The sequence below is a fragment of the Notolepis coatsorum genome (assembly GCF_963971535.1).
Source record: "Notolepis coatsorum genome assembly, contig: SUPER_15_unloc_1, whole genome shotgun sequence".
Taxonomy (NCBI): domain Eukaryota; kingdom Metazoa; phylum Chordata; class Actinopteri; order Aulopiformes; family Paralepididae; genus Notolepis; species Notolepis coatsorum.
Window position 1 is genome coordinate 869771 of NW_028174866.1, and position 25184 is coordinate 894954.

The 25184-nt window shown below is 42.8% G+C and overlaps 1 protein-coding gene and 1 long non-coding RNA gene across 2 annotated transcripts in view; one reads left to right on the top strand and one right to left on the bottom strand.

Annotated features, from left to right (window-relative positions):
• dnai7 (dynein axonemal intermediate chain 7) overlaps nt 1-22328 on the bottom strand; it is a gene marked incomplete at both ends in the record, with an annotated part of 28737 nt that extends 6409 nt beyond the window's left edge. Inside the window, 13 exon segments of the mRNA XM_084338440.1 lie at nt 2997-3211; nt 4581-4755; nt 5371-5540; nt 9061-9146; nt 12187-12345; nt 14449-14552; nt 15898-15945; nt 15947-16036; nt 18063-18200; nt 18529-18633; nt 19395-19486; nt 20920-21007; nt 22320-22328. Coding sequence (XP_084194566.1) covers nt 2997-3211; nt 4581-4755; nt 5371-5540; nt 9061-9146; nt 12187-12345; nt 14449-14552; nt 15898-15945; nt 15947-16036; nt 18063-18200; nt 18529-18633; nt 19395-19486; nt 20920-21007; nt 22320-22328 — 1479 coding nt within the window.
• A 758-nt stretch (nt 22329-23086) lies between these two features.
• Nucleotides 23087-24959, top strand: LOC311242264. Its single transcript, XR_014620605.1, has 4 exons — nt 23087-23131; nt 23719-23808; nt 24493-24551; nt 24821-24959. It is a non-coding gene; the product is annotated as an uncharacterized lncRNA (long non-coding RNA).
• Nucleotides 24960-25184: the final 225 nt, after the last annotated feature.

Genomic DNA, 25184 nt, shown 5'->3' on the forward strand with positions numbered 1-25184 from the left:
GTTGATAATGATGTCTACAATGTTTTACTGTTTTTAAATTATCATTGTTAATTGTGATTGTCATATGTATCTCATGTTGTTATGTTTTGTGTTTTGTGTTGTCTTTCTGTGTGGACCCCAGGAAGACTAGCTCGCCACCTTTTAAACAATAAACAATGAACACACACACACACACACACACACACACACACACACACACACACACACACACATTTGGATTCTGTAATAGAAATATTATCATGTCATTATAGATCTGTGTTGAAATACATATTCTATCTCTGATAGCTTGACTAGTTTAATATGATCAACTAGTCTGACTACAGCCCAGACACTAGGCTACAGTCTGTGTGTGTCTCTTTAACAATGACCAAGGTTGAGGAGATATGACCATGGCCTTTACTCTTGTTCTATCTAGAAAGACATAACATAAGCCTAGACCCGTCTTTTGTTATTCATTTCTCTCACTAGGGCATATTTTGTTGACCTTTTCTTGTCATATCGGGTGTCTAAATGTACGTCGTTTCAGTTATGTATTTAATGTGTGTCTGATCAAGAGCTCTTGGTCACTTTGTGGTCAGAAGCTTTGTGTGTACAACATGTTGTCTCTGATGATAAACTGATCTCTGGTGAAGCAGATATTAAACTATGTTCTATATTTTTATACAAACTGACTCGATCTGAAATTCCTACAGCTTACTGTCATGGCTCATTCTAAATATTCCACAACAATTCTTAAGGCGAGACAGTACCCCCTAATAGGCAACAAAGATATTTGAATAGATATCACTATGAAACGTTCTCAGTTTGTTATGTACATACGGTATAAACTAAGAAAAAATATATTGCAAGTTTTCTGAATTGTATGTTTATATATGCAAATGAGGCACGTCCTCTATTGCCAAGACACGAATCCCCAACATGGATAATGCCAGATTCAAAAACTTGGTTTCATTTTGTTGATACATTCAAAACAAAACTTTTTCCAGAAGGGATGTCCTCTTATCAGCCCATAGTACATCAGGAAATACTGTACTGTCATAAAATAAATGTCAGCTAGTTTTGGTATAAAAGGTACTATAAACCCGGCTATGAATGATATATCAACAAACCCTTCTGTAATTAGAAGCAGATGGGAAGAAATGTGGAAAGTTTGGTGTGGGTAGGTACTAGGGAAATGGAGTTCCATGTCTTTGTGTGTACGTAAAGTGCATAAAAACTTGTTTTTGAGAAAACACCCTCAAAGTTCTGTATTGTAATTGTCTATGGACACAATCAGACTAAATGAAGTAAAATAAACAACCAGTTGTCTGTTTTCGATATTTTATCGCCACTAGTTTGAAATAAGACAAGGAAGCAAAAATAAATATAACAAAATCTCAATATCGTAGAGGGGGGAAAAAAGCTAAAAGGTGATTTCGGGGGTACTGTCTCGCCTTAATCACATTTACATTTAGGGATTAAGCTGATGTTTTTATCCAAAGCGACTTTCAACTTGTCCGCAGGAAGGGTACTGTACAACTCTGGCAGCTACGGGTCAGTAACATTGTTCGTCAAACATTGTTGAACTTGAGTGCTACAGACTTGAGTGCATGATAGGCTAGTAGGTAGTAATATAGGCAAGCTAGATTCCTTAGTAGCAGAGTGCATACTAGTGAAAGACGGTACAAAGGTTAGTGATTTTTATTAAAACATTTTCATTTCAGATATTGATTGAAGAAGTGTGTTTTTAGTAGACGATAGGTTTAGTTTTTGGCTGTCCTGACTGGTGGGAGGTTTGTTCCACCATTGTGGAGCGAGGACTGCTTCTCCTTGATGACCCCCCCAGGAGCTCGAGTGGGAGTGGGTCTGAGGCGGCCAGAGGATGCAGAGCGGAGGGGTCACTCTTGAGGGTGTGTGGTTAGAGACCATTGATGACTGGAGGTAGGAGAGAGCCATTCCCTTTGCTGCACGGTATGCCAGGTCATGAACCGGTATTTGTGCAATGGGAAGCCAGTATAATATTGATTTAATAGTGTAAGTTCAACCGGTAAAGCATAATGAAACGCATTGTACCTTTGCTGAGTTTACTCTGAACACATGGAATGCCCTTCTCTCTTCTCTTGCTGCATTTAAGTGTGTCGAAACTGATTTTCATTGTTTATTCTTATTTGTTGTGCCTTTATTTATGAACCGTTACCTGCTGATACCTGTGTCTTTGTTTTATAAGCTCGTCGTCGCTGTAAATGAGGGTGACGACCTCGATGTCTCACGAAATAAAGGTTTGAAACTAAATGAAATGACCCTGCTGCACACTCCGCCCGTCCCCAAATACCACCCGTTAATGTGTTTTATAAATATAACTAGGGCTGTCAGTTTATCGCGTTAATTAGATTAATTAATTACACAGCAAATTATCGCGTTATGAAAATTAAGTCAAAATTAATTACAAAAAGAATATATATAATTTTTTTTTTTTTTTTTTTTATAATTTTTTTTTGCATTTTTTTAGAATGTAGAATACACATTTACAGACTTTTTTTTAATATGGTCCATTTGCATGTTCTTGGTATCTGATTCTAGGGACATCTATGGATCTCAGGGAATATATTCCCAGTGTCAGATATACTGTGTCTGTTACTAGGCTTGAGTCAATTATAATGAACCAAATGAGAATATCAATTACATTTTTTTTTATCTTTAACTGTGAATAACACCATGCTCAATTTGACCAGACCTGAAAAATCTAAGCAAATTAATAAATGGAAGATGATTAAACAGAAGGTTTTGTAGATACAGTACTGAATCCTGCCACCCGGAACACATGCAATTTGAAATACGATTATAGAATATAGAATATCAGGCATAAAATGGTTATGCGATTAAAATGCGATGAATTAGATGAATTACTTACAAATCCTGTAATTAATTAGATAAAAAAAATGTAATCGCCTGACAGCACTAAATATAACATATAATGGACTCTTATCGACATGGTGGAACGGTGCCGGCCCCCTCACCTGGATGGTGACGGTGAGGTCTATGAGCGCTGCGTTGATGGCGAGCAGGGCGGAGTCCTGGCCGCGCGGCCGCAGCTCCCAGCTCTGCAGGGGCAGGTGGGCATGGGCATCCTGCAGCAACACAAAGGTGTAGAAGGTGTCCATCTTGAAGGAGATCCTGCCCTCCTCCGCCTCCAAGGAGACGTCGCTGATGCCGTCCGTCCTCCACCGCTGCCCTGGAGGATGGGGGGGCGGGACGGAGGTCAGTGACTCACCGGGGGTCCGTCATCGTTGCCGTACCAGTTTGTGCACATCAGCCGACACTTCGATTTTTCAAGCACTAAACTCAGGGTTCGCACAAGGTCCTTGAAGCGCTTGATTTTTTACAAAAAAAAGTCAAGGCGTGGAATTCCTTGAAAACAGCTCATTTCTTTTATCAAGGTGCTTAAAAAGTCCTTGAAATTCAAATCAATCATTCGCATTGAAAGTTTTGTTCATCCATGATAACATTGTTCTGAATCAAGGAATAGAATTTTTCCATTTAAAGTGTAACTAATTGTCGGAAATTGGTTTTGAGCCATAAATATTGGATCCGTTTTTATATATATATATATATAAACAGCATTTAAAAGAAAAATAGTGCTTGGGAAAGAACTTGAAAGTCCTTGAATTTTATTTTGCAATGTCTCTTACCAAGTAGCAATCTGACGCTTTGCTTTTAGAATAGAATAGAATAGAATATTTAGAATAGAATTTAGAATAGATCTTTATTTGTCATTGTTGGTACAACGAAATTTGTTAGGAACATCACCACTGGCATACAACATAAGATATAACATGTGCAAAATAATAATGTCAATAATAGTAGTAATATAGTAATAAGTAATAAAGTATCAATGTCCCAATGTCCCAATATATAACATACCATCATTGTCCCAAGTGCATTTAGTGCTTGTGCAAATAAATTAATAAATATAAATATTTCAGTCCAGTGAGTTGATGGAAGGAGGGGGGGGGGGGGGGGGCGTTGACTTGCAAAGGATGAAGTATTGTATAGTGCAGCAACAATATACTGAACAATATAGATTCAAATCATTAAACTGGACAAAAATACAGACATTCTGTCCTTTCTGTTGCACTGTGTTCATAGCAGTCGATCCCAGAACTCGGTGCAAAGCTGTGGCCAGAGTGTGAGGTGAGGTGGAGCAATCACTATGTTAATATCATCATTTAGGACGTCTTAATGTAACTCCTACATCATTTGATTCCTACTTCCTGGCCGGACTTCCTACCTACAGTCAGTGTCACCTGTCCTACCTGCAGGGTCCCAGCGGTGTCACCTGTCCTACCTGCAGGGTCCCAGCGGTGTCACCTGTCCTACCTGCAGGGTCCCAGCGGTGTCACCTGTCCTACCTGCGGGGTCCCAGCGGTGTCACCTGTCCTACCTGCAGGGTCCCAGCGGTGTCACCTGTCCTACCTGCAGGGTCCCAGCGGTGTCACCTGTCCTACCTGCAGGGTCCCAGCGGTGTCACCTGTCCTACCTGCAGGGTCCCAGCGGTGTCACCTGTCCTACCTGCAGGGTCCCAGCGGTGTCACCTGTCCTACCTGCGGGGTCCCAGCGGGCCACTTGGGGTTGTTCCAGGAAGAGGACCGAGTCGGGCAGTGGCACGGACACTCCGACACGGGGAGGAGGAGGGGTGGTGAGGACGTGCCCGCCGTCCTCCTGGACCTGAGACTGCTCCGTGGGGTAGGGGAACACCCGCAGCGCCGTGTCCAGGAGCTGGAAGGGTGGGGGTACAGGGGGGAGGGGGGGAGGGAGCCAATTCAATGTGTTGGTGTGATACAAACTGTCGCATTGTGCTTAAAACAGTGCACTTTACCTACAGTATTAGGGATGTCCGATATTATCGGCCGATATCGGCAGTAGAATGTGATATCGGAAAATATCGGTATCGGTAAAAAAAAAAAAAAGAGAACAATAACAATTTTTTTCTTTTTTTTTCTTTTTTTTTACATTTATTTAACCTTTATTTACCCAGGCAAGCAAGTAAGAACCAATTCTTATTTTATTTATTGTCAAAAGTATGCATGTTGGTTTAATTCAACAACAAGAGATATGTAATGTTAATTTTTACTTTATTAATTATCATATTTTGCACAGATAATGCTTACATTTAGAAAGCCTTTTGAATGCATCCAGTGAAATTATTAGTTACCTGAAATTATTCAGTTTTTTTGGGGGGAAACCCTGCATATATCGGTATCGGTTGATATCGGTATCGGTATCGAAATTAAGAGTTGGACAATATCGGAATATCGGTATCGGTAAAAAAGCCAATATCGAGCATCCCTATACAGTATCCTACACTATTCTGTCCTATCGTATTCTGTTCACCTTTCTGATGGCCCAGCCTCTGAGCTGCCGCGCCTGCGGCGGGAGGTGGAACACGTCGCAGTAGAACACTCCGCCCAGGGGAGTGTACTGCTGCAGGTCCACCACCTGGACGCTCTCACCGCCGCTGACCACTGCTGCCACCAGGGGGACAGAACCAGAGTCCTCTTTACCTGAAGAGAGAAAAGACAGAGAGTGTCGACGTCACCGTCCTCTGTTATCTTCTGTCATATTCATGTCTTCACTGGGGAAAAAAACAAAAGTGCTCCTGTGTAGCTCACTGGGTCAAATGGAACGCTAAACGGACTGCATTTATGTGGCACTTTGATCCAATCCATTCATCCATTCATTCATTCATTCACACACAAACAGTGGAGGTGACCGTGCGAGGTGCCAACCTGCTCGTCGGGGGCAGTTAGGGGTTAAGTGTCTTGCTCACTAATGCTACCAGGGTTAGGAGTTCCATTCCCTGTTGTACCGCAGCAGAGCAAGGCACAGACACGGAAGAGACTGTGTACTGTAAGGGGCTGAGGGGAATGGTGATTGATGGCTGCTATGTTCCTGCCTGTTGGCTCCTCCCAGTGGAGAGAAGAGGACTGACAGCTTCACACATGCAGACCCACACACACAGCTGTCTCTCAATTAGCGATCAGCGTGCCTCTCGAAGAGGACAGACAAAGAGCCTCAGAGTGTGTCTTGGAATGGAGAGTGAGAGAGCTGTGGGGAGACATCTGCAACCGTGAGTTGACCACCGGTAAGCCGGACAGCGGCCCGGCCTAGTTAGGGACTGGACTACAGTAAAGGTAGTTAGGTGCTCCAATAGGAGCCAGTATGATTTTGTTGTTTTGCTTAATTTTCTGTTTTACTTAAAGGTCCCATGTCTTGCTATTCCTTGCACTATTTGGGCAACTTTACACAATTCCTGTGAGTCTAATGGAACACATCTGTAAAAAAAAAATTCAAAAAGATTCATTGTTTTATATTTTTAATCAATTACTCAAAAGCATAATTTTTCTACTTCAGGATTTCAGGCTGTTTGTGCTGGGCTCCGCCCATAAGCGCTTTGAGTGACAGTCACCCACACAGTCTGCACTGGCACAGAGAGAGAGAGATAGAGAGATAGAGAGGACTAATTAATTTCGCCATGGGGGGGGGGCATAATCCCACTGGACAATGCATTGGTAACTTGTTTCAAATGACAATATATACCGCTGTGAATATTATTGCACGGATCGGAATATGGGCGTGCGGGTGGGAGTCAGCCCCGCGCGCACACACATGTACACACTCCTGCACACGGTTCCTCTCTCTCTCTCTCTCTCTCTCTCTCTCTCTCTCTCTCTCTCTCTCTCTCTCTCTCTCTCTCTCTCTACCAGGGAGAAGTCACTCCACCAGCCCTGCGTGCACATGTGATGCCCACTCGAAGTGGTATCACGTTAATAATCATTAGATTATGGGTCAAAGCGTTGTGAACATATACTTGTACAGTATCACCTCCATTAGAAATAAGGTAGAACAGTCATATCATAATGGACAACATTAATATAACTTGGTCAATAGGTGGCAGTATAGGACTTGCGTTCAGTAACTTCGCCGCCTTCTAGAAGACCGTACTCTGCTACCTACGGCCGCACGAGACGAGCTGATTCTCACAACTGAGAGGATTCAGAACCAGTAACATCATGTCCGCGCCTCCTTTTGTCCATAACTAACTGCAACCTGTGTTTCAGGCGGGTGATGCATTACAAAACACACATAAAGGTTAATAATGATATATACAATGTCGAGAGCCCAATGAGGTTATGTTTGAGTCAAGTTTAAGACGACGAGTAAAGAGTGGTTTAGAAGTTGACCGTCAATTGATGATGCCGTGGCACGTTAAATAAAGTGTTGAAATACAATTCCCCATTAATCATTAAAGTGTCGGAGCTAAGTATCTCCAAGTGGGTTATAAAGGTTATGTTTTTGGGATATATGTACTGTTTGAGTTGAAATGCTGTTTGGTAAATGAATATTGACATATTTGGTATAAGTGTTAAAGGATGGTTTTAAAGGACTAGCATTAGCCCACGTTAGCTAGAAGTTAGCTAGGTACTTGAGCCGTCCCTCGTGCTCGCTCTCTCTCTCTCTTTCTATCCCGCTCTCTCCTTAAATGTAAATATAAATCGATTCCTTTGGTTTCACCATGGTCACTGTTTAGCAACTCCTAGTAAGGCTGAGATCAGCCATATACATATAAATGCACTTTCGATGCACATTGATTAAAGGTTCAAACGAACTTGAGCTGGAACACAAATATGAGCGACACCGAGGTGTTGAGGTATTCCTGTGCACTATATAGAATAGTGGATATATGACTGATGATAAACGGATGATGATAAAGGTTTAATAGCTATTGATGTAAGGAATTGTTTGACAGACAATTAGAATGACAGTGTTTTATTAAAAGAAGACTGATAAGATGTTCTCTTCCAACATGCCTAGACTGAGAGAAACACACACAGGCAACACAAAAGGCACGTTGTCATGTCCGTCAAAGCGGTGTGTGTGTACAGTATCACCAACGTGAAGAGATGGAGAGGAGGGTTCCCGGTTGAATTCCAGGAATGTGTCAAAGTGTTCTTGAGCAACAAGACACTCAACGAATCGCTCCCAACGAGCAGTTTGGCACCTTGCAGTCCGTGTGTGACTGAATGTGTGACTGAATGTGAGGCATAAAGTTGCAAAGCACTTTGGATAAAAGCGCTATATAAATGCAGTCCGTTTACTATTTTATGCTACGGTCAGATCTGTAATAAAGGCGTTGGCAGGACAAGAGGAACAAAGGCCTCTGTGTCTCCCTCACCTGAGACGGCTTCCAGCGGAGTCTCCGTCTGCTTCTCTCCCCCCTCCGGTCTCTCCTACACACACACACACACACACACACACACACACACACACACACACACACACACACACACACACACACACACATGACACACACACACACACACACACACACACCACACACCACACACACACACACACACACACACACACACAACAAGAATACAAATATGAACCCCTTGGGCAGGTTGGTTAGCGAGGCCAACTGACGGTCAAAACTAAGGGTTGCTGGGTCAATCCCTGACTGTCTCTACAGCACGTCTGAACACGGGCACCGGCCTCGATGTAAATGTGTACCGACCTACCGACCTGCTCAATGCCTGATGAAGGTCCTAGTGACTGAAATGGAACCCGGACAAAGTGTGTATTTTTGTAGCGTATAGTGTTATTATGCCTAATCTCTCGTGGATTCCACACACATTCGAGCAGAAACTCTATTCCTAGTTGTTTGTACTCTTTTTACCTACTGTACCAACCTGCTCCGAGGAGGTATACCCTATAGAAGTCACTCCATTTCCTGAAGATGATGCAACAAAATAGGCGAGCAGAAAATCACGTGGTCGTTGCTTTGATCGTTGTTGTTTGATGTTATACGTCTAATCTTTGCTTGGTACCTGGTCTGGTTTAGTACATCAGTTCCTACCTACTGAAATGCTGTTGGACAAACACCCCCCCCCCCCCCCCCCATCATCATTTCTTCCTTCCGTCCATCTCGCCCACCTTCCTTCCGTTAGAGCCCTGCTGGACAGACTGCACCCCCCTCCTCTGCTCCTCCTCCTCCTCCTCCTCCTCCTCCTCCTCCTCTGCGTCCCCTCGTCTCCCCCCCTCCTTCCGTCTCCCCCCGGTCGGGTGAGTCGGTCTCTGGAGGAGCCTCGTAATCCCCTCCCAGGGACCTGGGACCGAGAGGACACGGTGAGACAAGAGGACATCATGTAAGCGGAAGCTTTAGGGAGGGGGACAATGTGTTCAATATCCCTGGGGCTCGTGTCCCCTCATATAGGGCATTAGGGCCAACTTCCAAGGAAGACAGGTGGTAGTATTAGGTGTTATTATTATCAGTAGTGGTACTACTAGTAGTAGTTGTGGTAGGAATAGTATTAATGAATAGTTTATTTCGAACAATATACATACAATAAACAAACAAGAAATAACAATGGAAAAAAGAAATACAAAGATAATTTACTGTAAAAAAAAAATTATAATAAATAATAATAAACAAAACAGTATTTAGTCCGAAAAGGAATAGGAAGATTACGAGGCTCTGAACTCGGAATAATCTGCACCTGGCTCGCTGATCATCATCATCAAACTATCATTACACCTGGGTAAAACAGAGTCCATTATCTTTGGATCAAATAACAAACTCAGCAAGGCCAACGGCTTCTCTGTTACAGTGGGTGACAATATTGTCACAAGGAAAGATGAAATTGCATAACTGGGCTCCATCCTAGAGGCAAATCTTTCCTGTGACAAAATGGCAACCAATTAATAAAAAAAAGTCAACCAACGAACAAGATTTTGTACCGGATCTCCTCTCTGGTAAGCAAGAAGACTCTGGCAGGAGCACTCATTCAAGGGTACTACGACTATGCTTGCACCTCATGGTACCAAAGCACCTCAAAGGCACTAAAAACAAGACTACAAACATCACAAAACAAACTGGTCAGACTACTGCTTGACCTTACTCCTAGAACCCACCTCACCCCTGCCCATTTTGACATCCTAGGATGGCTAGAGTAGACGACAGAGTACAGCAACTTGCAATGGGCCTGGTCTACAAGATACACGACTACACCACTAAGATACCATGTACATGTCGAAATACTTCCCAAAGGTCAGTGAATTCCATGACCACAACACCAGAGGGAGCTCCACAAATCATGCTCAACCCAGATTCGGCTCAAACAAGGGACTAAACATGTTTCGCAATTATGCCACAACAATGTGGAACGCCCTACCCACAGCCGTAAAATAATGTGAATCCCTACCCACCTTCAAACCCGCCCTCAAAGAGCACCTACGGGAGGCTGCAATTCGAAACTGGCCCCCATAAATGTCCACCCCCCCCCCACCACCCAACCCCCTCCAAATACAAGTACAGTTTCTTCCCCCTCGAATGTACAGTATATATTTTCTTTTAGGATCTCTGTCTCTTAAACTACTGTATATTTGTATATCTTGTATGTCATAAATGTCTGGATGTAACAGTACTGTATATTTGTATGTCATGTATGTCATAAATGTCGATATATATCTGTATATCTGTATGTCATGTATGTCATAAATGTCAAAATGTATTGAAAATGGGGAACCCTGATGTAAACAAGACGAAAGTCTTTCTCTGGTCTGCATCCCCTTAACAATTGTGTGTATTGAGCTGTACTGTATTGTACCCATTCTACAATCTGTTAATACATTTTTCAATCAATCAATCAGCTCCCCATCACACCGCTCTGTCGGGGATGATGGCATTTAAGAAAGTGTATCTGCTGTTAAAATGACAAACAGCATTGACACTTTGATTTACGGTCGATTAAAAACATGTTCATTTTATAATCCTCATTAGCAAACCCTTGAATGAAACCGACCTGAGAGAGAAGCCTCAGAGTTCAAAGTTTAGAGTGAGGGGAAAAGGTTAAGGAACCGTATGATGACCTCTAGTGTGTGGGATGTGTAGCATAAGGTATAACGTTATGTGGCAACATTTTCATTTTTCAAGATGGTAATCTTTTTTTGCGTGCACTCAAATTTGCATAACATTCATTGGAATTACATTTTGTCGTTTCATGAGCTGTTTTTTTTCTTTTTAAACCGTAGCTGTGCTCATCAAACTGTCGTGATATCTGGATGAAACGGTACTGTATATATCTGTATGTCGTGTATGTCATAAATGTCATGATGAATTGAAAATGGGGGACCCTGATGTAAACAAGACTAAAGTCTTTCTCTGGTCTGCATCCCCTTAACAATTGAGTGTATTGAGCCGTACTGTATTGTACCCATTCTGCAATCTGTTTAATAAGTTTTCAATCAATCAAAGAAGCAATATGCTTATCAGGTCCTAGCCCTTATTGCAATAAAAAAAGATTTTTAGGGAATTTTGGCTTTTATTGGGTTATGATGAGTGACTCAGAGTGAGTGACAGGAAAGCAGGGTAGAGAGACAGGGGATGACAGGCCGGATTCAAACCAGGACGTTGTGATTTAAACGGTACGCGTCCGATCGAGGTGAGCCACCAGGACACCCCAACAGAATCATCTTCAAACTAAATCACTTGACCGTCGATCAAGTTTATATAATTAGTACTGTTAATAAAAAAAATTATTTTACAATCAATAGGCTATACTGTCCATCCAGTATTTTAGAAAGCAAAAGGTATATGCGGACGTCTTGATCAGAACAAAAAAACGGCAATAAATGAAAGCAAAACAAGTAAATCATTTCAATATCTCCAAAAATGTGTTACAACTTCGCTCCTCTTTCCTGTACCTTTCTAGAGTCTTACAGTATCGTACTACTATCGTAGTAGTAGGGCTGACCCCTATTAATCGATTAGTCGACTAATCGGTCGAAAGGAGCCGTAGTCGACTGGCCAACCTCTTAGTCGAATATAAAAAAATAAAAAGATTATAATTTTTTCCAAAAGAAAAGAGGCCTAGAAGCGTGGCTAACGCTAATGGCACGCATACCAGAGGCCAACTGCCTAAGAAAACAGGCACAGAGGCACTGAAAGAGGATTTCACCATCTAATGAACACACTAGACTAGACAAATATCAAGATGTATCCATCAGTGGACCCATTGCATGCTTTTGCAGAGGACAAGAAGCCTTCAGTCGACTCCTTCAGACATTAAGCACTACAGCCCAAATGGAATTAAAACATTTTTATTAGTTGTTGTTGTAGGAATAGTAGCTATAATAGTAGTCGGGGACCTGTGGCTGGGGGTGTGTCCCCTGCCGGGGGGCGCTCTCGCTCGGGGGGTCAGGTGGTCGTAGTGGGTGTGCAGGATCCGCACAGCGACGTCGCTCACAGCCAGCTGCTTCGGCAGCTCAAAGCCCAGGCCCGTCTGCTCAAACCGATGGCCTTTGAACCTGGTGGCGGCAGGACCAAATCAAATCACATGTGTTCGTAAGGCCCGACAACACACGTTAATGTCCCCATGGGCCGGCCGGACACGTCATCTTTGAAAAAAAAGTCAAGAAGAAACATCACAATAAATCAAGAACAAAGACAAAAACACTGGGAAATCCAAAATAAAATGTAAAATTAATTAATTAAATTAATGCAACACTCTCCACGCGAAGGTAAGGAAAAACCCCACTAAAAACCTAGCAATAGGAAAAAAGCACCACAGGCAATGTGGAGGGGGAGAAACCTTAGAAGGACCGTTCAAGGGGGGGATCTCCCTTCTTAGATGTCGGTGATAGTAGTGTTGCTATAAAACAGGCAAAACAGTTGATAAGCATTATACGTGTAATGAAACACAAATTCAGAACAGAGGAAGAGGAGAGAGTGAGACATATTGCATACACAAAGATGTGCCGTGTTTATTGTGTCATTTTAAACGAGGCAATAAAACAATATGCACAAAATGCACACTGCATATCCTTCCTACATAGACATGTACAAACTGTATGGACTCCCCAAACATCTGCCTTTCCTCCTGAGAGATGTCCGAGTGCGGTATCACTCGCATCGCAGCGCCCCTGGACAAGTTTGTGGGTTCGGTGCCTTGCTCAAGGGCACTTAGGCAGAGATGGAGGGCTCCGTGGGGGAAATACCAGCCAGTTGCTTGCTCACAGCTGGGATCACACACCCCTGTCAGTGCAGAGGATCAAACCAGCAACCTTATGTTTATTGGGCAGCCTCTCTATCTTTAGGCCATTGTGCCACATTTGCATCCTGTCACCTTGTTCAGTTGAGCTTTGTTTAACCTCGTCCACTAGGGGGCAACATGGAACACAGGGAAGCAGCGTTAAAGAGGACATTATTATGGAAAAATGGGTTTTGCCAACTCTTTGTATGGACTTGTTAGTCCATTGTTATTTAGGCACCGAGGACAAATGACGTTATGTACTCCTTGTCGTTTTTGGCCAGAGTTTGAAGTCTTCGGGTTAACGAGTCTAAACGAGCTGTTCACAATTTATGCCATTTGTGATCATGTCACACTTGGGACACAGGCAATTAATTAGTTTTGATCATAATGAATCAATACATTTTACAAACATGTTTCACAGATTCAGGGGGTTCTATAGTATTGTTGAAAAGATACATTTTAACATGTTCTGTTTAAAGTTTGTTTGATTATTCCACTTTCTATTGTTGAGCTGTCTGTCAGGTCCTCTGACCAGGGTTCTGTCTGTCAGGTCCTCTGACCAGGGTCCTGTGGTTCCTAATATTAAATATAGAAGCTAATATTAAAAGGGTGCTGTGAGTATGAGATCAGCTGATTGTTGCAAATTTGAAGAAACTCCTAAACGTAGCTTTACTCACAGGTGGTTCTGTTATATATTTGTGTTTGTATTATTGCACAATTGCTTTTTGACCTCTAGTTTTTTTTTTTATCCACTTTTTCTCCTTATTTTTCTCCCATCCCAATTTCGCCGTGCCAATTCTCCCCTCCCCTGTCTTGAACGTTGCTAGACTATGCCCCCCACTGGTCGGTTGTAGTGAGGATAGAAGCCTTGCATCACATGTCCCCTCCGGTACACGAGGAGGCAGCCTGTCGCATCTTTTCACCAGACAGCGCAGACTCTCAGTGGCGAGGAGTGGGAGGCTCACGCTGCCCCCGATACTTCCTGTTTCCGCTGTGCAGGCGTCTCCCAACCGACCTGTAGGGGTCGCTGTCCACAACGTCCAATCCCCACCCATCGACTTCCACCTGCTGGCTCTGCCAAAATGAGCCAGTACGACGGCCGGCCCAAGCCGAAGGCAACGCCGAGACTGGGATTCGATACCGGAGTCTCTTGCATTGGTGACGACGAGCGCAATCTCCGCTACGCCACCCACCCAGCCGCCCCCGTCTAGTTTTTATGTTGAGTGTGTGAAGCACTTTGCTACTTGACTTAAATTGATTTACTGTTAAATGAAGGTTCACCTACTCACTAATAATTAATGAGACAATAACTAACTAACTAATTGACTAATGAGACAGAAATGTGTACAAATGAAATGTTTATTCAAAAGGCACGTACCTGGAGCTCTTGTTGAGGTTGGCCCACAGACACAGGGTGACGTTGGCGTCTCTGATCACCATCTGCATGTTTCCTGTCTCAACGTCAACGTTACTGCCGGCGCCCTGGACCCAGGGGGGGGGGGGGGGGAGGGGGGAATCGGGGGGGGGGGGGGGGGGGGGGGGGGGGGGGGGGGGGGGTGGAGGGGGGGGGGGGGGGGAGGGGGGAAAACACCAGAAACTTAAAAAGGGAATTTTTTTTAACCCTTTAACCCTTCGGTTGCCGTCGGTTGTGTGATAGTAAAGGGTTATGCCACAAGAATGTGGAACGCCCTACCCAAAGCTGTAAAGGAATGTGAATCACTACCCACTTTCAAAAACACTCTCACAAGAACACCTACGGGAGACTGCAATTCAAAACTGGCCACTGTAAATGTCCGAACCCAGTTGTACAATAAAGACCAAGCATGGCGTTGTCAGTATTCCAATGTACAGCCCCCCCCCCACCTACCCAACCTCCTCCAATGTACAGTTTCCATGTCAAATGTATGTCAGTATTCCAATGTACAGTGTGTGTTGTCCCCTACCCAACCCCCCCCCCCCCCCCCACCTCCAATGTACAGCCCCACCCCACCTACTCAACCTCCTCCAATGTACAGTTTCTATGTCAAATGTATATACTCTTCTTCTGGATTTAGTATCACAAACAGTACTGTATTTGAAAATCTGGTATGTCATAAATGTATAGATGTAGCAGTACTGTCTATCTGTATGTCGTGTGTGTCATATGATGAATTGAAAATGGGGGACCCTGATGTAAACAAGATGAAAGTCTTTCTCTGGTCTGCATCCTCTTAACAATTGTATGTATTGAGCTGTACTGTACTGTACCCATTCTGCAATCTGTTAATAAACCTTTTCAATCAATCAATCAATTAACCTTCGTGTCGTGTGGCAGCGAAAGGGTTAACAGGCTGCTGTCGTGTGGCAGTGAAAGGGTTAACAGGCCGTCGGTGTGGCAGTGAAAGGGTTAACCTTCTGTCGTGTGGAAGCAGTGAAAGGGTTAAGAAACTCTGTGTGTGTGTGAGTGTGTGTGTGTGTGTGTTGCGCGCGCGCTGCGCGGCGTGTGTGTGTGTGTGTGTGTGTGTGTGTGTGTGTGTGTGTGTGTGTGTGAGTGTGTGTGTGTGTGTGTGTGCGTGCGTGGTGTGTGGTGTGTGCGTGCGTGTGTGTGTGTGTGCGTGCGTGGTGTGTGTGTGTGTGCGTGTGTGTGTGTGTGTGTGTGTGTGTGTGTGTGTGTGTGTGTGTGTGTGTGTGTGTGTGTGTGTGTGTGTGTGTGTGTGTGTGTGGTCGTGTGTGTGTGTGGTGTGTGTGACGTGGTGTGTGTGTGTGTGTGTGTGTGTGTGTGTGCTGTGCGTGTGGTGTGTGTGTGTGTGTTGTGTGTGTGTGTGTGTGTGTGTGTGTGTACTCCTACCTTGAGGAGCTCCTCTGTGGCGAGGAGGTGTTTGGAGTGGAGCAGGTCCCTGCAGGGTGACGAGGGTCTCCTGGTACCGCTGGGCCTCAGAGGCCCGCAGGCTCACACCCGTCAGCAGACCCTCCAGCTCCTCAATCAGCTTCAAGTATAAAAAAAAAAATAACGTCAGGATTAGAGATTTGAGTACTGGACCGCGTAAAATGACATCATGCAATAAATCCATCTCTACAGAATGTATGTTGCATTTTCTTAAAAATGTTTAGCCAAGAGTAAAGAAGACCCTAACCCAAAGTGTATATTTTTTCAGCATTACATTTGTTTACCAATGATTTTAACTGTTATTAGTGAAATATAAGATTATAGAAATCTCAGGGCATTGAGTCGGAAAACCGGCGCGTATTGATGGGGGGATGTGGCACTACAGCCAAAAGTGAGCGTAGTCTTTTGAAGGAAGAGACCCAGGGCTTTCGAGGGGCTTTTGAATTTTGAAGAACTACACTACCCAGCTCACGCCAGCCCCTGTCAATCATCTGACTTCTGGATTTACTTTTTTATTTACTTAATTTTTTGGGATTATCTCCCACAAACCTGAACGGTATTGCCATAAAACAGAATGCAGTTCGTTTCTCACCTTTCTGTGAACATCTAGCAAAAAAACGGTGTTGCATTCTGATGAGAAATGGTGGAGAAATTTACATTATAAAAAAGTAACTGTACTTACAGTAGATTTCATTCACGGTTTGTGAATCACGCCTGGTGATACTAAATCCAGATTGAACTCTGCCATTGGAAAGGGAAGATTTGGCCCGATCCATAGATGTGGGACTTGGCCATAATAAGGTAATTTATAGGCCTGATATTCTATATTCTATAATCATATTTCAAATTGCATGTGTCCGGATGGCAGAATTCAGTTCTGTATCTACAAAACCTTCATCTTCCCTTTATTAATTTTATTCGATTTTTCAGGTCTGGTAAATTTTTGTATGGTGTTATTCACAGTCAAAGATTAAAAAAAATTACAATAATTTATTGATATTCTCCTTTGGTTCATTACACTTTACTCAAGCCTAGTAACAGACACAGTATTTCTGACACTGGGAATACATTCCCTGAGATCCATAGATGTCCCTAGAATCAGATACCAATATTGACCAATGAGCAATATTAGCCAACAGGAATTATTATTATTTTTATTATTTTTATAGTTTGAAAGTAGTTTGAAAGAACTTTGGAATTGCATAGGCTACATGACATAGTATCACAAATAACCCGATGTTACATGTAAGCTTGTTTGAACATTTATGAGTTATATATTTATCATAAAATATGTTTTTCAAATCGATTTGTGAAATCGATTGCTTAACATATTCTAAACCGTTGACAGACTCAAGCTTTTTTTTTTGCAATATATTGCTATATTGATTTTCTCTCACCCCTAATACACATGCACACACACACACACAGACAGACACACAGACAGACACACAGACAGACACACACATAGACAGACAGACAGACAGACAGACAGACAGACAGACAGACAGACAGACAGACAGACAGACAGACAGACAGACAGACAGACAGACAGACAGACAGACAGACACACAGACACACAGACACACACACACAGACAGACAGACAGACAGACAGACAGACAGACAAACACACGACAGACAGACAGACAGACAGACAGACAGACAGACAGACAGACAGACAGACAGACAGACAGACAGACAGACAGACAGACAGACAGACAGACAGACACACACACAGATAGACAGAAAGACAGACAGACAGACAGACAGACAGACAGACAGACAGACAGACAGACAGACAGACAGACAGACAGACACACAGACAGACAGACAGACAGACAGACAGACACACAGACAGACAGACACACAGACAGACAGACAGACAGACAGACAGACAGACAGACAGACAGACAGACAGACAGACAGACAGACAGACAGACAGACAGACAGACAGACAGACAGACAGACAGACACACAGACAGACAGACACACAGACAGACAGACAGACAGACAGACAGACAGACAGACAGACAGACAGACAGACAGACAGACAGACAGACAGACAGACAGACAGACAGACAGACAGACAGACAGACAGACAGACACACAGACAGGTACGTATCACACCTTTAGAGCGAGGGCAGACTGCTTTAGTAGAAGTGTGACGTTGACCCCAGGGTCGTCTCTCCACAGACTGATGTAGGTGTTGATCTCCGGCTGCACCGCGGGGTCTGGGCTGCCGTCACACCGCATATATCTGTCCCACTGCACACATGGGTCACATGATCACTCAGCTTCTATAACATCTGGACACCGTAACATCTGTCCCACTGCACACATGGGTCACATGATCACTCAGCTTCTATAACATCTTCTACTGTCCACAGACAACACGGAGTCAGTCTCTCTCTCTCACACACACACACACACACACACACACACACACCTACACACACACACACACACACACACACACACACACACACACACACACACACACACACACACACACACACACACCACACACACACACACACACACACACACACACACACACACACACACACACACACACACACACACACACACACACCTTGGCTTTTTCCCTGGTGTCAAGTTTCCATTTGGTCACTGCATTCTGGTTTTCCTCCAGTAGATGGCGAAGTTCATTCAGCTCATCCTCTCTGCGCTCACTGTCCTGCCACACAGCACAATAGAATGGTACAGGAATTAATTTTCCATTTTAAGATTGCATTCTTTCCCAAGCTCTTTTTTTCCCCTCTCCAAATTGTTGATTTATCGCTCCAATACTTTTCTGTATTTTTAGTGTCAAATCAACATGTAAGAGAATTTGAGTAGCATAGTGGTGGCTGGTCATTCTTAAGAGTATTTATACAAGACTAGAGTAGACTGAGCTCCTGAAAACCTAACTTAAACAAATCTAACTTTCAAATCTATTGACACAGCAGCTTCCAATACTAGTATGGAGCGACAAGATCTGTCACAAACATCATAACAAATAGGCCTACATACGCTACAACAACAACAACAACAACAACAACAACACCAAAATGGCCTATAATAACACATCAAGAAAAGAGCTGTGAGAAGCCTAAAATTGTGACTTAGTTGCGCATGGTATTGAAAGCTGCTGTGCCAATAGATTTCCTTTTAAAACCCTTTCACTGCCACACGACAGAAGGTTAGCCCTTTACTATCACACAACCGACGGCGATGCTCCATCATTAGCATCATTAGCTCCGTAAAAATACGGAGCTAATGATGCTAATGATGGAGCATCGCCGTCGGTTGTGTGATAGTAAAGGGCTAACCTTCTGTATTGTCACAGTGAAAGAAAGGGTTAACCGGCTGTCGTGTGTGGCAGTGAAGGGGTTAATAACGGGGAAGAATTTGCACCATGGCTTCTTCTTCTTCTTCTACCATTAAAAGTCGGTGTACCTTCAGCTCCAGCCCCTGTTCCTCCTCCTTCTTCTTCTCCTCTCTCTCCGACCTCTCTCGCTCTTCTTTCTCCAGCTGCCGCCGAGCCTCCTCTACAGGGTCAAACACAACAAGCACTACACCTCTGGTCCTAGGAGCACTGATCCAGGACCAGTGTTCAGGTCACATGAATGAATGAATGAATGAATGAATGAATGAATGAATGAATGAATGAATGAATGAATGAATGAATTAATGAATGAATGAATGAAAACTTTATTTAACAGATTGCAGAATGGGTACAATACAGTACGGCTCAATACACACAATTGTTAAGGGGATGCAGACCAGAGAAAGACTTTCATCTTGTTTACATCAGGGTCCCCCATTTTCAATTCATATTGACATTTATGACATACACAACATACATGACATTTATGGCATAGGGACATATAGGTATTTAGTACTGATACATTTGTGACATAAACGGTATTCAAATATACAGTACTGTTGTCTGTTACCCCTAGATCCTGACAGAGTATATACATATGATGGGGAGGGGACTGTACATTAGGAGGGGGTGGGTGGGTGGGAGGGAAATATACATACGGTGGGGAGGGAATATATACATGCGGTGGGGAGGAGACTGTCTATTAGGAGGGGGTGGGGGTTTTGGGCATTTACGTGGCTTTATACACCACACACACATACACACACACACACACACACACATACACACACACACACACACACACAAACACACACACACACACACACACACGCACACACACACACACACACACACGAGCACACACACACACACACACACACACACACACACACACACACACACACACACACACACACACACACACACACACACACACACATTGGGGGCAACATTGGTGCAGGAGGTAGAGCGGTCGTCTGGTAATCCAGAGGTTCACGGTTTGATTCCGGCTCCTCCCAGGCAGCGTGTCGATGTGTCCTTGAGCGAGACACTGAACCCCGTAACTGGTCCCGATGAGCAGGTCGCCTCCACCGTCGGTGTGTGAGTGTGTGAGTGTGTGAGTGTGTGAGTGTGTGTGAGTGTGTGAGTGTGTGAGTGTGTGAGTATGTGAATATGGGTCAAATATGAGGCATAAGTTGTAAAGCCCTTTGGATAAAAGTGCTATAAAGATGCAGTCCATTCACTATGATTTATGAGCCAATCCGGTCCCAGATCAGCACTCCTACATTAAGATACTTAAAGGGGCACTTCACCCAAAAAAAACGATGCAGATTTATTTTGCACATAATCTCACACACGTCCAAAAACGGGAAATGGTTAATTAATTTAGTTTTGATATTATGTATATGTTAGTTTGAATATGGCCACCACCAGCGATGTCATCTCATCAGGGACATTGAATCCTTCTTAAATGTAGTATAGTAGTAATAACAATGATAACAGTTTGAGAAAGAATGCTCTTATCATGTGCAAATGAACGGTAGTTTGTTTTACGCACGCAGCTCAACCCCGACAGAAACTAAATGTATGAATCACCTTCCTCCCGTTGTCTCTTCTCATCCGCCTCTTTCTTCAGCTTCTCCCTGACCGCCTTGTTTGGTTTAGCTGCTGCTTTTTTGGCCGACTGAGAACCGAATAAAAAAGAGTCAGTCAGTGTCGATCACAGAAAAGAGCAACATCTCACTGCTGGCAAAAACAAGATTGTTAGAGGAACCGCAAGCCCCTGAGAGAGCAGGTTGTTTGTGTGACTATACTGACTACTGTATATATAGTATATGTATATAATGATACAGATAGGGCTACGCTGTATCTACCGTAACACCTATATAGCCCATGGGTTCTGAGCTTTGACTACCGACTGTGTGCGTTTGTATTCAGGGCATGAAACTAACTTTGTTTTATCAACTGGCCACAGTGACGTAGGATTTCACCAAATATAGTAGCCAATAAAGTAGTTGATTGAATACAGGTTGGTTGGTTACCTGCTAAAATGGCAAGTAGACACATGGTCAGATGCCATGTACCGACAACCACAAGCTATAAGATAATCAGCCGTGTGATTAATTGTGTTTGTTTCAAGCCCTATGGTTGACTTGTGCCACAGTCATTAACTCATGCCTTCTTTTCTTTCTTGGGTGGCTTTCATGGGGAGGGGAGAGACGAAAGATAAGAATGAGAAGTTAAGAGGATGCAGTCATTTCAACTGACAAGATAAGGAATTAGAAAAATCAGAGCAAGGGAATGAAAGGGACATTTCACCGAAAGACAACGCCGATTTATTTTGCACATAATCTCACATATATAATAATAATAATAATAATAATAATAATAATAATAATAATACATATATTTTATATAGCGCTTTTCCAGATGCTCAAAGACGCTTTACATGGGTAGAAGAAACAAAATGATGGCCTACATTTGCAACTCTCAATAACTGTCGAACTAAATGAACAGTTCAGAGCCTTGGGGTAGGCATAAGTAATTTATGTGTACGATTATGTGTCAAATAAATCGGCGTTGTTTTCTGTGAACTGCCCCTTTAAAGAAAATAACCAAGGCAGCTCACTAACACTAACCTACTGTTTTTAACGGAACCTTCTATCAATAAGCTAAAGTTTATGTTAGCTTTGCTTGGCAACGTGTAATTCCGTTCTGTCTGTGTGTTTCTAACAGGATTTATGAAATGGCTAAAGTTAAGACTCTAACTCTGAGGTAAATAATCTGACGGGCACGTTAACGCGACGAATTAACCTTAATGTTAAAATGTTAAACCTTTGGTCAAAAATGCAGTTGTTGTAATGTCTGGCAGAAAAATTATCTCACCATCTTCTGGATATGAACAGCTCTGTTTCTAGCGTCACAAAGTAACCATGGGAACAGCCACGCATGCGCAAATGATCTGTTTTTATTTACGACGTCTCCAAACGATTTACGGCGGCCATTGTTTATGTTATAATGTAAACATACTAAGTAGAGAGAGAGAACAACTGTTAAAAGACCTAGCTGATATTTCTTTTGATTTTAAATATGTGTTTCGTCAGGGCAAGAACCGTCAAGCCTTTTGAAGAATAGTTGTGTATTGTCTTCATAATAATAGTATACTGGCCTGGTTCTGTTGAACGGTGGGTGGCAGTAATGCGCCCTAACGTCCAGACTGTCGGACATAGAAGAAGAAGAAGAAGAAGAAGAAGAAGAAGAAGAAGAAGAAGAAGAAGAAGAAGAAGAAGAAGAAGAAGAAGAAGAAGAAGAAGAAGAAGAAGAAGAAGAAGAAGAAGAAGAAGAAGAAGAAGAAGAAGAAGAAGAAGAAAAAGAAAAAGAAAAAGAAAAAGAAAAAGAAGAAGAAGAAGAAGAAGAAGAAGAAGAAGAAGAAGAAGAAGAAGAAGAAGAAGAAGAAGAAGAAGAAGAAGAAGAAGAAGAAGAAGAAGAAGAAGAAGAAAGAAAAAGAAAAAGAAAAAGAAAAAGAAAAAGAAAAAGAAGAAGAAGAAGAAGAAGAAGAAGTAGAAGAAGAGTAAGAAGAAGAAGAGACGCTGTATGCGTTATTTTCTTTCGTAGCCGCAGTTTGTGGAGACGCTCTCTGATTGGCCACTGACGTTTCTGTTTCTGGTCATGTGACATGTGCGCCCAATCGCGAGAGCGTCTCCGCAAACTGCGGCTACGAACGCTTACTGTATTTACAGCACCGACGGAAATGGACGCGTATATTAGTCGCAGCTACTAGCTCGCTGGTCACAAAGGGAAGGGCGAAGTAAGTGAGATATACATAACCTTTATATTCATCTTTCCATACACTGCTTGCTTTGGAATATCTGCTCAACAAAACACATGTAATTTCGAATTCAGTGCAACATTTATTGATTGTCATTGACCTTGATTCAAGCATCGTGTATATATATACACTCTTTTCTGGACTCTTTTTGTATCACAAACAGTACTGACTACTGTATGTGCAAATCTGGTATGTCATAAATGTATAGATGTAGCAGTACTGTAGTGTCTATCTGTATGTCATGTATGTCATGATGAATTGAAAATGGGGGACCCTGATGTAATGTAAACAAGACGAAAGTCTTTCTCTGGTCTGCATCCCCTTAACAATTGTATGCACTGAGCTGTACTGTACCCATTCTGCAATCTGTTAATAAACTTTTCAATCAATCAATCGATGCCTCGCTTCAAACGTCACATCACTACTTGATTGCCGGGTTACTTGAAGCTAACGTTAACAAGCTTACTGTTAACTAGTTGTTATGTAACTTTAATCAGAACAGCTAACTTACCCCCCCCCCCCCCCTGTCTAACATGCTATATGTCCTTGTCGTCCTTGTCTCTCAGCAGTGTGTTGGACACTGTCTACCGACTCCAGACGCTCTTGACATCATGAGCAATCCTTATAAGGGTGCGGTTATCCACCTTTACAAAACTGTAAGTCAAATGTACTATTACTGTCGCACACACACACGCATGATTTTCCTCAAGACTGCAAGACTGATTGATTGATTGAAAACTTTATTAACAGATCGTAGAATGGGTACCTTATACAGTACAGCTCAATACTACTAACAACTGCTAATGAATTAACTATGAATTGAAAATGGGGGACCCTGATGTAAACAAGACGAAAGACTTTCTCTGGTCTGCATCCCCTTAACAATTGTGTGTATTGAGCCATACTGTATTGTACCCATTCTGCAATCTGTTAAATAAAGTTTTCATTCATTCATGCTAAGAGGACGAAGTCTAGAAAAATATTTTCGTCTTGGTCTTGTTTACATAATGGACCTCCATTTTCAATTCATCAAGACATTTATGACATATAAGACATACAAATATATGGTACTGTGTAAGACAAATTGATCATAAAAAAATATACATCCGAAAGGGAAGAAACTGTACATTGAGGGGGGGGGGGGGGGGGGGTTGACATTTACCGGGGCCAGTTTCTAATTGCAGCCACCCATAGGTTTTGGCAATATATCCTCCTGAGACCCATCAATTAATTTTTGTACACTTTAGTGCACATTAGGTTTAGCTTGATTCCTCTAATACTATACAATATACACTATATAATATATGTCACTCTATTGAGTCTGTGTTTGTTCCTTACAGAGGACAACCGTAGCTTTCCGATGATATATCATGTGTTGGCTGTGCAAACTTGAAGGAGGGTAGGGATTCACATTCCTTTACGGCTGTGGGTAGGGCGTTCCACATTATTGTGGCATAATTGCTAAACGTGTGTTTTCAACTGAAAACGTATTGTGTGTTGAGCCGTACTGTATTGTATGTCCATTCTGCAATCTGTTAATAAAGTTTTCAATAAATCAAGCAATCACCTTGGGAAATCCATTGTGGTTGGCTAGTCTGGCATCCTGGAGGGCTGCCACATTTATGTACCAATACACATCACCAAACTCTTGTTTCTCTTCCATGACAGTTGCTGTATCTTGGACGGGAGTACCCCAAAGGAGCGGCCTACTTCAGGGAACGCCTAAAGTCGGCCTTCATGAAGAACAAAGACGTGACGGACCCTGAGAAGATCAAAAAACTGGTGGGCCGAGGAGACTTTGTCATCAAAGAAATGTCTGCACTCTCTTTCCTGAGGAAATACAGAGCCATAAAGAAGCGCTATTATGACACAAAGGAATAAAGGCGTGCAGAGAGGGGGATAAATGAACACTGGACAAATGGTAGTACTGTATGGTTTGTCTACTCTACCAGTCACACGGACAAGATAACCAAACGTTCGGAAGTCCTTTTATTTTCTAAAATATAAAATAGTTTTTCTTTTTCTTTTTTTA